Source organism: Ascaphus truei, chromosome 4, assembly GCF_040206685.1.
Source record: "Ascaphus truei isolate aAscTru1 chromosome 4, aAscTru1.hap1, whole genome shotgun sequence".
NCBI lineage: Eukaryota > Metazoa > Chordata > Amphibia > Anura > Ascaphidae > Ascaphus > Ascaphus truei.
Window position 1 is genome coordinate 399,476,822 of NC_134486.1, and position 15,908 is coordinate 399,492,729.

Genomic DNA, 15,908 nt, shown 5'->3' on the forward strand with positions numbered 1-15,908 from the left:
AGTGGTCTTGAGGTGTTGATGAGATTGTGGTATTATTGACAGTGAGGGAGAGTTTGGGTGTAGGGGTGGCAGTCAAAGGGGGAAAGAGTATTAGTTCTGTTTTGGACATGTTAAGCATCAGGTACTGGTGGGACAACCAAGAGGAGATTACAGAGAAACAGTTGGTGACACGAGACAGAATAGATGGGTAAATGTCTGAGGAGGAGAGGTAAATTTGGGTATAATCTGCATAGAGATGATACTGAAAACCAAAAGATTGTATTGGTTCCACATGAGAGGAGATGTAGAGTGAGAAAAGCAGAGGACCAAGGACAGAGCCTTGTGAGACCTCAGCAGAAAGGGGGAGTGAAGAGGAGGAGAGACCAGAGAAGTAAACACTGAAGTAGCGGTTGGATAGGTAGGATGTGAACAAGGAGAAGGCTGTGTCACGGAGGTCAATAGATTGGAGAGTGTTCAGGAAAATGGTGTGATCGACAGTGCCAAAGGCAGCAGAGAGATCCAGGATCATTAGTAAGTAGAGGTGACCATTAGACTTAGCTGCGAGTAAGTCTTAGGTTGTCTCAGTAGAGTGTAGAGCGTGGAAACCAGATTGCAAAGGGCCAAGCAGGGAGTTGGAGGAGAAAGTGAATTAGGCGGTTGTACACAAAATCGCAAAAGTAGCTTGAAGGCAAAGGGGAGATGAGATATAGGGTGGTAGTTAGAGAGGGAGGATGGGTCAAGAGAGGGTTTTTTTTTTAGAATGGGCTTGATGAGTGTATGTTTTAAATAAGAAAGGAATGTGCCGGAGAAGAGAGAGTTTAAAAAGGTGAGTTCGGGTGGGGCTCAGTGTGTCAAAAAGGCAGCAGGGGAGATCTGAGGGAATAAGATTAATGGGGCAGGCTGTTGGGTGAGATGATGAGGAGCGTAGAGACCTCATCCTCAGTCACAGTGGAAAATTAATTGTTTGGATTTAGTTGTGCGAGGGGAGGATGCAGAGGGTAAATTGAGGCTAGAGGTTAGGAGGTAATGGTCAGAGAGAGAGAGGGAAGGGCGTGTTAGAGAAGTTAGAGAGAGCAGAAGCAGGAGAAAACCAGATAAAGGGAGTGCTCATTGCCGTGAGGAGGTTAAAGAAATAAGATGGACAGCTGGAGTGGCATTGGGATTGTCAATAGGTATTTTTAAGTCTCCAAAGATTACAGTAGGTGTGTCAGATGAGAGGAAGTGAGGAAGTCCTATGGCAACTTTGTCAAGAAATAGAGATATATGTCCATGGGGGGGGGGGGTGATAGATAACAGTGACACAGAGGAAAAGGTGGGGAAAAGACAGCATGTCCTTGGAAGGATGAGAAGAAGAGGGACGGGAAGGATGGTATGACATGAAATGTGCAACTTGGGGAAAGTAGTATGTTAACTCCTCTGACCTGTCTATTCCCTGGTCTGGGGATGTGGCTAAGGAAGAGACCACCATAGGAGAGTGCAGCAGCAGGAGAGGCGGTGTCTGAGGGGTTGAGCCAGGTTTCTTTAATGGCTAGAATAATGGAATGAATAAGTCATGTACTGCAGTAAATTTGTTGCAGACAGATGGTGCATTCCATAGGGCACAGGAAAAAGGAAGGGAGAGGTGACATTGCGATGAGGTTGGACTGATTGGCTGTGCATGCTGAGAAGGAGACTTTGGGGCAGGGTGTAGGACAAAAAAGGATTGGTATGTGGATACGGACAGGATTAGGGGGCAGGCTGCCACAGATTAGGAGTAGCAGTAATAGGGAGGGAAGCAATAGGGAGGGAAGAAAGAGTAGCGCAGGGAGTTTTTTTTTTGTGTAACGGTTTTACGGGCCCCCACCCAATCTCACATTGGCACCTGTGGTCTCCTGGCCCCATTACATGTATGTATGATGTGTGGTGCACCTGCTGGCGTACAGGCTCCTGAGTCTCCCCCTGGGTTGGTATGGGGATATCAGCAAGACAGGCATCTGAGGTAGTGTTCTTAGAGTCCTACTCAAATCTGATGCAGCGCCTCCACCTCATCAGGATCTCTGTGGCTGCAGGAGGATGTGTCTGATGAGGACCTCCTCTGTGGTGCCTCCTTCTGTGCAATGACTCCACACATACACAGCAAGGGTCTGGTGAATCTGGGCATCTTTATTGACATCATCATGCAGACTGCCCCTCACAGCGGTCGTCCTAGCCGCTCATCTTGTTGTAGTACATTCTTTCAGAAGTTCTTTCCCTCCCAATGGAGTTGGGTCACCTCTCCCCTCAGGGAGATACCCACCTGTGTCAGGTCCCTGATCACAGTGTAGGTAACTACCAATTATATCTGACAGCCTTAACTGCTGCAGACCTCCAGAACTGGATCATAACGGATCCCTTGATTGACACTCTCCAACCACTGCTTAACACACACTAACTTTAGGCAGTTCTGTATCTTATATAGACTCAGAAAACAGCCACACCTCTTGTGTCACTGATAGTGGACACAGAGCATGTTACCACTCCCCTTGTGTACATATGACACCTCACCAGGGTGTGAGGGCAAACCTCCATAATTGATGCTGGCAATCCTGCATACTTACTAGGTTTTACTGCCAGCAGGAGAAAGAACTGTATACCATTTTTATACATGGCTACATCTGTTTTTTAATAGAATACCTTCAATTGCAAAATATATATGATAAATAATTTTAAAATAATTTCAAAACCTGACCCGTTGGGGGATCTTGAGGACTGGAGTTGAGAACCCCTGATGTAACAAGTCCCAAGTAAGGAAATTGCAACAGGGAAACCCTAAGCTTACATTTGTACTTAGGAGTATTTAGGAAATTATCCCTGCTGCATCAGTGATTTAACCTAATATCAGAATCTGACTATTGGTAACTATGTGGAGAGAAAGAGGAAACAAATCCCTTTCAATAGGTTCACTCCTAATCGATAGTTAATTGCCTTGATTGAACCTTATTAGGGTCCAAAAGGGTGAGGGTGTAGCCCTTAGATTCACTAATAAGTGATATCAGATATAAATGTGGTGTTGCAGTCCTACTACATTAAGTAACTGCTTAGTACATGAATTGTACAGTTTAAATTCTAATTATTCATGCATAGGTTTTAAAGTTCAAAGACCAACAGTCTTAACATAGAACTAGTTCAAACATAGATTAAGTCCAGCTATATACTAATATTCACTATACTGTACATGCTTTCACTGGCATTAGCCCATTAGCTCCAGTATTCATCGTAGATTCAATGTTTAAATCTACTGTATGTTTGAGGTAGTCCCATGTTAACTATCGTCTATTAGCCTTATGCCGCAGTCTAACCATCATTTTTATTATTTTATCTGTTATATTGATTTAATAAACTACCCTCTTTTAATCACTTCTCTGTATTTACACTGATACGGTATATATAATATGTATAAATCCTCTACAAGATAGAACATCTAAGCGCTCCACACTTTATACACCAATCTATTTGTTTCTTTATAAATAAAATGTTTTACCAGGAAGTAATACATTTGAGAGTTACCTCTCGTTTTCACGTATGTCCTGGGCACAGAGTTATGATGACAAATACATGGTTACAAATACATAGTTACATTAAGTGAACAGGGTTATACATTATATAAAAGACATTGCATGCACAGTAAGAGATAATACTGTATATATTATAGGCGTATGTAACAGTTACAGACCAGATTACAATGTGAGACAGCTTTAGTTTCTAGGTGGGTGTTTTCCTCATTAGCACAACTGGAGAGACACTTTTACATATTCACACCTCCCTGGATATTCTGATAGTTTATAACCATTGTCTGGTAGCATTGTGCTATAGTAGAGGTACGATTAGGAGTGCACCTATGGAATCTCTTTTACAGCTTCCATGGAAGCCGAAACCTTAGGCAGCACCTTATTAGTTTTGGGCGAGTTTTAGTTTTGTTCAGTCTGACTATTGGTAACATCATATATAAGTCCATATATAAGTCTTATATTTCATCATAACATTTGTGATATGATTACTGCAATCTGCCTGACCTTAACATGTGTTTGTATGTGTCTATGAACATGTGTATATACAGCTCAACCCCGTTATAGCACGATCCATTGCAACGCGGATCCGCTTATAACGCGGTCTAAACGTGGCTCCCGATTTGAAAACACCTCCTTTCGCCGCGCAAGGACCTGAGTTCCAAATCCTGCATGTGTATTATATAAAATGTATTCATGTTCAACTCCCACATGGTGTGTGTGTGTGTGTGTCTGTTAGCAATAAAGTATTGAATGTTCAAAGGAAAAGAAAAAAAAATCCACGTGGTTTAGGGGGATGTGTGGTTCATGTGACCCTCCTCTACACTGGAGAAGTCTACGGCAGGGAGAGGAGAGAGCCGAGAGCCGCAGAGAGGAGAGAAATGCAGATGCCAGTAAGTCCTCGCGCGGCGAGGTCTCATTCTGTGGACCAGAGGGACCGCGTTATAACGGGGTATATATATATATATTATTCCAACACAAACATTTGTGTTTGCCTTTGAAAGCAACAGCGTAACAGCTACAGTACTTATGTAATCCTGGGAAAGCCAGTTTATCATATCTACAGATGTAGCAAAACATACCGTCTCTGGAGCCGCAGAAAAGGTGAAACTCTCCGGCGCTGGAGACAATGTCTACTATGGTTGTGCCGCGGGAGTTCAGTGTCCGGGTCACACCCTTGCAGCGTTAATTCTCTGGTGCCAGGACCACCGCGGTTACGTAATTGCAGTTTACCCCACTGCGGAAAACGGTGAGCTTGGCTACGTCTGTAGGAGTGAAACTGAATTCCAATAGCATCTGATTCACAAGGAAACCAGCTTCCTCTCTCATTTATGCATTTCCAGTATCCAACGTACTGTATTTAAAAGGAAAAACTCCTAACTGTACACAACAGCTGCATGAGCACAAGGGGGCTATGTATAGGATCTAGAGGTGGATCTCACAATCACAGTTCTTCCCACCACACCAGTTGTCAGTATAGCTTGGAAATAGTGTGATAGAGTAGATTGTCTCTGACCAACCAGAATTGTGCACATGGACCTGTGCAGAGAGGACCCCAAAACTAGCATAAAAACGGAAGTAAAATGCTAGAGTGAAGAGATGCTCCAGAGTCGAAGAAGCTTCAGGGACAGCAAAGATATGGGCAGGAGGATATGAAAAGAAACTGTTCCACCTTCATACTACTGGTAATATGCATTATTCTGTAACGTAATCTGTCATTTTTATAATAACTACAGGCAGTCCTCGGTTATCCAACGGAATTCGTTCTGGAAGTAGCGTTGGATAGTGAAACCGTTGTAAAGTGAGTCCCATGTTAACCAGTGGCGGTGAGCGTTGGATAACGCATTCAGGCGTCGGATTACACATTACGGCGTCGATAAACAGCACACAGGGTTGCATTGTAAAACATTGGATATGCCATTCGTTGTAAAGTGAAATGTTGGATAGCGAGGACTACCTGTACATACAGTATATTGTAACAGTAGGTTGTTTTCAACATGGAAACAATGGGTTCTTTTTATTATCACTTGTTTATGTTTCCCAATAGGACTTATAATATATAAAGCTTATTTTTCTTACAGTTTGGTTCAGACTTACTTCGTCCTGATCTCTAGTTCATCGTAGCTGGAGTGGCACATCTCACTAAAGCGGGAGACAAAGAAGTCGTAGCTTCTGTGGTAGGAAGGAGTGTCCTCTTCTATGTTAGCAAACTTCACAAACTGCAGCCGAGCGACGCCCATGGAGAATGATGCGGAGGAGAGTGAGCGGGACAAAAAAGGAGAGAGCGAGAATATGAGTGTCAAAAGCAATAGCAAGTTAAACAGATAAAGATGAAATAAGTGAAAGTACATCAAGCAATCTGCATTAGCCATTATTATTTTTGGACGAACATTCTTGTCGGTTACAAACTCTCCCACAATTTCGTCCTAGCCAGTATAGTGAGAAGCGGGGTGATTCGTTAGCTTACATTCATTAGAAGTTGATGCCGTGTTACCCTGCATTTAACTACATTGAATAGGGGCATATGCAGGTGTTGCAGAATAGCACAGCCAAGAGCAGCAAAGACTAACGCAGAGGTAGACCAATGAATCCAATAAGATGGTGAGGCGACATGAAATAGAAAGGACAAAAAGAAAGAAAGAAGGATGTGATAATCACTAGGAAAGTGACGCAGATAGTAACAGAATGAATCACATCAAAAGGAAAAGATTACAGGGCAAGAAACCACCCTTGTTTAAATGAGTATCTAAATGTCTTACTCGACATGGAGAACCATTGCCTCTTTTCTACTAGGTGGGAAGCTGAACCATGTTTATTTCAGCTCTGGTGACCTCCTACTTCCCGAGGTACTTACCTTGGAAGGTGCTGCCAGTAGCAGCCCCCGTTGGGCACCCAAAATGCATTTAAAGGTCCCGCCTCTTACGGGCCAATAGGGAGCGGCTACGTCATTTCTTGCGGATTCCTATTGGCTCGTGTGAAGCGGGACCTCTAAACCTGCAGGAAAACCCGTGGAACCTTCTGATGTAAGTAACTCTGGGAGCAGGGGGGCTCCCTGAAGCTGAAATTAACACAGTTTAGCTCCAGAGACCCCCTGTTTCAAACCTAGGGGGGAATCTTTTTTTGTAAGTATTGCAAGTTTATCATAGGAATGCTGCTATCCTAAACCTTTAGCTCCCAGAAGGGCCTGCAATACAATGTATGTTTCTGGCCCATCTGACAGTGAAAGTGTAAGAACATATCGCTAGCACACAAGAGAAAAATGAATACATGTAATCCTCGATATTCCAATAAAACTGCTTGACCCGGGAACAAAAACATCAAGACTGTATAGAGATAATAATGAGCTTTACAATCATCATGTTTTGTCCATTTGCTTTTGTGCTGATTATATGTAGTCTTTAAACCGTAAGAAAAGGTGATTTTATGATCAAGACACAACTACTACTGTATGGCATTAGGATGTTACACCATGTACAGAAGAACATCCGATGCTGAAAATGTTAAATAATAAACAGCTGAACCTTTTGAGTGCCGGAGGGGCCACAGGGCCAGAGTACCAATGTCCATCCGGCACTTGCGGTCACATGGTCACTCTCCAAAGTGGTCACGTGATCGCTCCATCACCGATTACAGAACGGAAAGGCGAGGAGTCATCTCCCTCATATCCGCCATCACTTCAGATCAGTGCAGGACGCCATCTCCGCTAAGACATCAAGCATTATTTTGGGGACGTAGCCCAGGGTGTCATAACCCGTAGCAGCTATGTCCAAGGGCAACTAAAGGGCTGAAGCAGCTATCCCTCCAAATTTGAGAACCAGAGGTCCTCTGGAGGTGCACCTTGCTATGTTCAGCTCCAGGGATCGCCTGGTCTCACAGAAATGTACCTTTGCATTAGCATCCAATAGGAGCCCGCTGCAATATCTTACCCCAATGACTTCACAACTTCCTATTGGCCTACAGGAGTCCGGCTAACCTGGTCTCCATATTAATTTCCCAATAGTGAAAAAATAAGGAGCTCTGGAGCTCAGGACCTTCCCATCCAAATGATGAAGATAAAAATACAAAAATAAAATAAAAAAAACATTAAAAAAATTGAGTGGGGGTGGGAGAGAATGCTGCTTTTTTTTTCTAATATTAAAGCTTTAGCAGGGAGGTTTACTGCAGTAAAATGGGTACTTCGTAGTTGCACGCAGGATAAAATGTGTGAGTAAAGAACATGAATAATCACATCACTTGAAATGTGTGTGCTGTGCATTAATGATATTATACAGATTGGCACAATTTGGTACTGGATTGACCCGAGCAGAATAATTTCCACCTCGACTCTCCTAGCATCAGTGTAAAGGTGCTGTGTTCTAAAGGTGTGCTGTGTGAGCCTGCTTGTGACTTACGGTACTAGGTTAATTCATGCACATAGTATAGTAGGATCTATTCAATTCTGCACCTCTTTTCCACATTGTATTTTTCTCCATTTTCTTTACCAGCCAAGAAAGCCACCAGGAGCCAGCTACCTGAACAAGCTCCTCACCCCTACCACATGTAGCACTTATCATCTGAGATCAGACTCCAAAAGACTGTTCATGGTCCCAAGGCTCAACAAAGTATCCGGCCGTTCCTCCTTCTCTTACCATGCACCCCAAAACTGGAACAACCTACCAGAGACTCTTACATCCACCACCAGTTTAAATTCTTTTAAATCTAAGGCTGTCACACATTTTAATCTGGTCTGTAATTGTTTCATACGCCCATAATATAATCTTTAACTGTGCATGCAATGTCTTGTATATAATGTGTAACCTGCTCCTTTATGTAACTGTATTTGTAACCATGTATTTATTTGTCTTAACTCTGTGCCCAGGACATACTTGAAAACGAGAGGTAACTCTCAATGTATTACTTCCTGGTAAAACATTTTATAAATAAATAAATAGATTAAAATCTAGCCCACATATAACAAATATACATTATTTTCATTGTGTTACTTACATTATCATTTATTTTTTTACATGTGATGCACCTGTGAGCAAATACTGTAACTGCAGTGTGTCAACGCAAACCACTATTGGCATTGGTTATTCCTTACACTGCCTTCTGGGTTTATCACAATGGGAGTTTCTGTTTGATAGCGTCCCGGTGATTGTGAGAGTAAAGAACCCCCATAGATCCCCAAGAATAACAGATCAAATCTCTCCAGATATCAGCTTCTAAGATTGTGTAGGACTTCTCTTTCTTCTTTCCCTGTTACATCATTCTTTAAGGTATGAAGTATTGTGACTAAATCAGTGGGTAAAGTCGTGCTGGCGAGTCTGAAACGGTAGTGATTGGATAATTGCATCAATACAACAGGTTTTCACAACAGAACAGAGGAATCCGACTGGCGGTTCTACAGTTCTTTTATGCAAAACTGTCACACACATGTGGCTCCCCGGGGTAAAACAGCAGAGCGAGATTACTCCGTTATTAACAGGAAAATACAGTTTGCCACCAGAGCCAATAGCAGTGTTTTTGTAACAAGCTATTTTCCCATCAGAATTGCCCTAAAGCATTTGCTGTCAGAGGGGCCAGCAATGCATTGCAAAGTAGGCCAGGCTATCGCAACTTTACAAATGCATATATTTATGCACAAAGATTCACTTCTAAACAAGAAAATCGGATACGGTGTAACATTAAAAAAAAAAAAACATAAATTGGTATGTGCTGAACAAGGAAAAATGTCTCATGCTTGATAAGGATAATGTCGCATTGTGGCAACAGTGGGGTTAATCAGGCCATTAATAAAGGTATTATGCCCGGCTGATTAACCCCAACTCGTGCTGGGAGTGAAGGGGTTAAAAGTATATGCATGACCCTGATGTATTTACCCCTGTCCCAGCCTTCTTATTACCATTTTGCAGGCTGTTCCCTGCCTGCAGTAAAAGAATTACATACAGCTGCGGCCGCCTTTATCCTAATGCGGCCATATCGGCGCAACTCTGATTGATAACCGCGGGCAGATGCAGTATTTTTTTTTTCCGGAATATGTTCCGGTATTTTAGCGCTCGTAATATTGAATATATGCAACATGAATGCGGTATGAATGCGGCATGAACGCGGTGAAGTGCGGTGAATTACGTGGCATTCGGAAAAAATCCCCGAAAAAATTCCGAGATGTTGGAGAATAAAAGGGGCCGCGGCTGTACAAAGTGTGCTATATGGTTTTCAGGCACAAGATGGCGTTGTGAGCGCCGAAGCTAGCGCTGATTGAAGAAGCATGGCTGGATGGGAGGTCTGTTTGAAGCATAGGAATCCATTTTCAAGCACTCGACCTTGTAACCGCACGTTCAATTGAATAAGTGGCTTGCAGTTAGATTTGAAGTGGTTTTCTGATAAAATGTATCCGTACCTTGTTAGCTCGCTTAACTTGAAAGGCGGATAGTCTATTGGCGTCGGAAGCCGGTCAATTGACGTGAGAAGTATGTGAACTTGGCATCCCACAAGAAAGCCTTTCAATTAAGCGGGCTAACTCGCGAACGGAGACAGCTAGCACCTTGATTTTTGGGGTGCAAGTCCAAATAAATAAACCACTCACACTCACATAAAAATTACAGTTGTGACACCCCCACAACATTATGTTTTAATAAAGTGTACAATACTGTAATTTTTAAAATGTACAGGCAGGAATAGTTTTTATGTAAGCCCGGGAAAAATCCTTTGGCATGTAAATATGCCAGGGGTGAATGAGCTGAGGGTATTTTCCTTCCTGCACTTCAAAGAGACCCCGCCAAGTGGGAACCTCTGAGTCTAGTGAAATGAAGGGATGAAAAGCCTCAGAGATCCAAAGTGTGAAAATGGCCGGGATGTTGCTGAGTGCCAGATCCCGGTACTCAGCTTGAGCCATTCACACCTTGTGGCCAAACCCCAGACTAAGGATCACCAGATAAGGGGTGTACCCCAGGTATGCTAAGTCGCATTGGTGTCAAGCTAACACATGTGCGGTGCAAACAGGAAAGCCTATTTTGCCCGTTTTGCAAACTACGGGCAAATCGGAGATTGGTGGGTTAAATGTTCCCCCGGAGGGGATTGGGCATGCATGTTATAGATAGGTCTGTGAACCCTATAAATCTGCCCTCCGAGCTATCCCCTGTGTGATTCATGACGTAACCAAACATTGCACAAAATTCTGTTCGAGTACAGCGGTAGCGGTTTCAGGACGCAAGGGTTTAACAACATCGCAACTAAGGATTTACCCCAAACTCCGGAATTCATTAGCCCTGGTGACTCCCGAATGAATTCTTACAAACTATTACGAACTTTCTTCATTTGGCAGAGATATTAGATTGGCAACTTGCGATCTAGCCAAACGGACTTTAAATCAGAGACTGCATTTCTTGCGCTTTCTTGCAAAGGACAAATTATTTTGTTTCCCCATCCCAGTAAATGTTGAATTAAGTGTATTCTGAAGCTGTCGAGTGTTTGTCTATCAAGGAAATAAATGACAATTTATTTTGCCTCCTTGTCATGTTCAATCGAGAATCCCAAAAATATAAAAAGTGTTGATAAGTTCTGGTCCACTGTGACACTCATGCTCGCTAATAATGGTGAGCCCCTTTTGCGTTTCAACATAAAAACTTCAGGTGTGAAGAGCTGTACGCATTCTCTCTAATTTGGGACTTTATATATAGCCAAGTGCCCCTGGCTATAGCCTTCTACTGGCCCCAAAACTATAAGTCCTGATAGGAACAGGCAGTGTTGGGGTTAATCTCCTGGCAAGGCCTAGCCTGCAGTTGCAGCCTGGATGGGTACTATGTTGCCAGGGGCAGGCCTAAATCGGCAGTTGGAGTGTCATACCTGGGGAGGGCACTGACTGGGTCACATGTATGGTGTGATGCCTGTCAGTACCTGGAACTGCCCTGTTATGGGGCGGGGTTACAAGCCCTTCCCCCTGGGTATAAATGCTGACACCACTAAATTGAGTGTTTTGTTTATGGGACAGTGTGATACCCTTTTCCCAATGTAGCCGGGTCCCCACTCACCTCGGTAGCGGGTGCAGGGGAGGCTGCGGCTTGTTCGGAGCTCCGGGAGCTCCGTGGCAGATCGCCAATGCAGGGTGCCACCATGTTGAATCTCGCGCATGTGCAATGGAGCAGGTGCGCATGCGCAGTGGCCAGAGTAGTGTCCATAAACAGGCTCTGCACGGGACTACATGTCCCAGCAGAACATGGGGCTGCTCACCACATGGGAGACTGCAGCCAACAGGGCTGTCGGAATCCTGAGGGGTTAGAAAGATACTTTTGGCACCCTAGGGACCGCGCGCCAGTCGGAGCAGGGACCTCACTGGAGATGGTTGTGTCCAGGGGGCAGTGTTCCCTTGGACTAGGCCAGTGATGCCCCGTTGGCCCCAAATAGGCCCCAGTCCCTTCAGTTTGTGTGTGTAGGGAAGGCCCCTAGATAGGGACGCTTCCCCAGTAGCACACAGCGCTGTTATTGCAGTATTAGTGCACCAGTGATGGACGTCATGCGGTGTGCGCGGCCTGCAGTCTGGGACCAGACAACAGGCAACCATACACATTAAGGGACACCCTCCAGCGGGAGCTCCCTCAAGAGGCGAACGCCTACGGACAGGAGAGGATCTGGTAGACCGTGTCGTGTGATCACGTTGCGGTTCTGCGGATCCACTATTCCAAGTCGGCCTGGTCTGGCCTAAGGGTGTAGCGCTACACCACACACTCTTTGGGTGGGCCTTGTGTGTGGACACTAGGGTGGCTAATTGCCCAGGCACCTCCATACTTTGGGGGTTCCACCAGTCAGTTAGTCAGGGCCTGTTCTGTTTAGTTGTCTCCCAAACGTGGCTTTTCTGTGTTTGCTTTTGTTTTTCCTTAGAGGGACGGTGTGCCTAACTTTCTGTTGACTTGAATGGTAAATAAACCACCAACTTTTATTTATTTATAAAATGTTTTACCAGGAAGTAATACATTGAGAGTTACCTCTCGTTTTCAAGTATTTCAGCGCAAGTACAGTGTGTGGGCTCTTTAGTGACCTTCCCTTCACTGACATTTTGCTTGAAGGAAAGTGTCTTATGGCATAGCACCACTTAGTACATATGTCCGTAAATAAGAACTTGTAACCATGTTCCACTGTATCACTAGAGAAGGCTTTGCTCTTTATTTCGTTCACGCTGCCCTAATAGCAAAAGCACCCGGAGTCAGGACATGCGTCAATGGACATGTGGATTATTTGGGTGCTTGTACACAAGTTCCCCAATTTCTCCCAACTATTTTATTCCTCCTTACTACCTGGTGACAAAGTGATGTGTTTGAATTGATATTTCCTCATAGGAATAACTTGAACATAACATCTAAAACCGGTTAGGCACCAGAACACAGTGGACTCCGAGTGGATTCCTATGGTTGAAACCAGCAGGTCTAGTTCAAGCACAGGGCATAGCAGGAGGCAGAAGAGAGGTCAGAACAAGCCAGGATTACGACAGGCTGCAGGAATATAGGGTTGCCAGGTGTCCAGTATTGAACCGGACAGTCCTGTATTTGGACACTGTTCAGTAAAAAATGAGGTAATACTGGACATGTATGTGTCTGGTATTAATTCTCTGGACAAAGTAACCTGACCAGCTTGGGGGGGCGCGAGATTTCCCTGAGCAGGGAAAGAGCAGAGCTGATGCGAGGGGGCTGGGCAGCTTCCTCCATCCCGATTGATTGCTGCTGGCTAATGCAGACAATCAGGAGGAGGTGTCAGGAGCCCGGTGGTGGGGCCAAGGAGAGGATGGAAACAGCATGGAGTGGAGAGACATTAGAGAGGTGTGTGTCTTGAGCACGTCATACCTTTCACCATTGTGTCCAGTATTTTTGAAGAAGCCACCTGGCAACCCTAGGCAAGAACTATGTCAGAGCAAGGTGAGATCAGGGAAGGCTGCAGGCAGAAACAAGGTCAGAGAAAGCGGAGGGCTGGGCAGGTCAGGAACAACCAGGTAGCACATCTAGAACAAGATGGCTAAATCGCATTGAACTGGTAACAGGAAGGAGGAAACACCCAGCTTTTAAAGGAAGCAAAAGGGTGTGTCCTAGAAGCAGTAGAGAACAGGAGCAGCAGCAGCAACAGCAGCAGCAACAGCAGCAGGCTGGTCAGGTACACATGTAAAGCTCGGACGTTTACTGAAGCAAATGCTATCCAGCAGCTGATTAGGTTCACTATTACTGTAGGTATGCTGCCATTAAAGATGTGTGCAAACGGTGCTGCAGAGGCTAATGGTATCCATATAACAAATGTGGTTCTCTGCTTGGCCCACTCCAATGAGTAATGAGTGTCTTTGTGTCCGTATCCCTTGCCAGGGAATAGGGGACTAGTACCTAGTGCTCACGGGCACACCATCAACAGTACAGATAATGTCCCACAATATAAGCTGACATGATAAAGGGCGTGCCGCCCGAAACGCGTAGGTGCGTTGCATACCGAGGGGTCAGTGATGATCCACTCATTGAATAAATAATTTTCATATGTGGGCCTCCTCTGTTTTTCTGGCAGTGCTCTGCCTTTTTTCCATCCATGCTGCCATTAAATACTGACTTCACGGGATCAGGTCCAGGGCTGGACAAAACCCTATCAGCCTTGTTCCAATGTCAAGCTACAGCCACAAATAACTCTATTGGTCCAGAAAATGGTATAACCACCACCAAAATACTCTAGTTTGCTCTGGAATCAGATTCACAGTCCAGTTTGATTGTTCTTATTGAAGTTGTCTGCCTTCCCCTCGTGACCACCTCAAAATCTCCTGCAAAGTTCTTAGTCCAGTTGTGATTATGCATCAATACGTGAGTCTGTCCAGAACGGGTAATACCTTTTTTTTTTAATTGGATTGATCATATTTTATTTTAGACCAACTTTAAAAAATATTTATGTAATAATTTCATAACCAAAATAATCTCTGCTTAGAATCTTACATTCATTTGTGTCGAATGCTGACTTACATTTCTAAGCTGATCAAAAAATAAGTAGATTTATTTTGCCTTTGTGACAGTAACTTCATTTTAATCTCAAATAACCCTTCAGATGTTTATTCCCCTTACGTTCACATTTGCAATGGATTCGCTACACTCATTCTTTAGAGGCCATTCTGTGGTCTTAGTAACGGAACAAAAATAGCTGTGCAGAGGCCGAGTATTGTACATGAACACTTTTATCGCTTTTCACTATAGGATTACAGGAATAATAACCTATAGATAGTTATGGTGGAACAAAAGAAAGTTTGCAGCTAGTACAATGTATCCATTTCCACCTTTGAGATTCATCACGACTTATGATTCACAGGTGTATGATTCAACTTGCAAAGGAATGTAGAGTGAGCCAGTGAGCGCTGAAGTGCGCCCAGCTACTGAATTAACAATCCGTTTTTGACAGTGGAATCATTTATATTTTAGGAAAGAAATGACATATCTCCAGTTCAGCTCTTCTTCAATATCCCATCCTTTTTCCAGTCTCTCAAGAAAACAATTCATCTGCCACGTCAGTGATTGCTGGATTGGAGCAGGATAACTTCTTGTCATTACCTTGCTGCTGGTAAATACTCTTTCTCACTCACAGTAGAAAGAAGCAGCACTCTCGAGGTCTTATGAATACTGTAGTCAATATTTATTGGTGGACAGATCAATGTTTCGGTCCCCAACTTGCACCTAATTTTGTTGCTGACGGGAATAACGTTTTGACCAAGCATTGAGACTCATCTTTTACTTACTGTACTGTATCAACATGGTCCCAGCCTCCTAAAGCTCATTCCCAATTAAGAAAATATATATTACTTTTTGATTTTCTCTGGTGCTGACCCCTAAGTTGGGGGTTTCTCAACTCCAGTCCACAAGACCCCCCAATAGGTTAGGTTTTAAGGATATCCCTGCTTCGGGACACGTGGCTCAACTAGCTCAACTAGTTCCTGCTTCAGCACAGGTGGCTCAACAGTTGCTGAAAATGAAGCAACCACAATTGCATTTGTTTTCGTAGCTACAACAAATGTTTTTATTTCCCACAACCAAAGGAAACACTTATTTTAAAGCCACTTAAAGGTGTGGGGTATAAGTGACATGGAGGTATAAAAGATTGAATAATAAGGGTGGGAGGGTAAGCCAGCAAGGTCTTTCTGGCAATAACAAGGTAGATTGCGAGAGAGGAGAGAAGTTGAAATCTTGATTAGAATTGCGGGGTGAATGGAAACCTCATGTGAGCAAATATGAAGGCAACTGCTAAGTCGCGGATATGAAGCTTTGCTGCCCGACCGTCTTCATTACGCTGTGATAGGTTGTTGTTGCTGCTGTGCTAGACATACAGAGAGAGAACCAACACTTAAGGTTCACATTTGTTTTACTGATTGGACATGCTTGTGTAAATTCTGTTCTATATCTACAGTACACAAAGGCAGGATTA

At 43.9% G+C, this 15,908-nt stretch overlaps 1 protein-coding gene across 3 annotated transcripts in view; it reads right to left on the reverse strand.

Annotated features, from left to right (window-relative positions):
- EFR3B (EFR3 homolog B) overlaps positions 1–15,908 on the reverse strand; it is a 219,797-nt gene that overhangs the window by 63,365 nt on the left and 140,524 nt on the right. For all 3 annotated transcript variants that reach the window (XM_075598625.1, XM_075598627.1, XM_075598626.1), the window contains one exon: positions 5,601–5,722. In XM_075598625.1, coding sequence (XP_075454740.1) covers positions 5,601–5,722 — 122 coding nt within the window. The remainder of the gene's footprint in view (positions 1–5,600; positions 5,723–15,908) is intronic.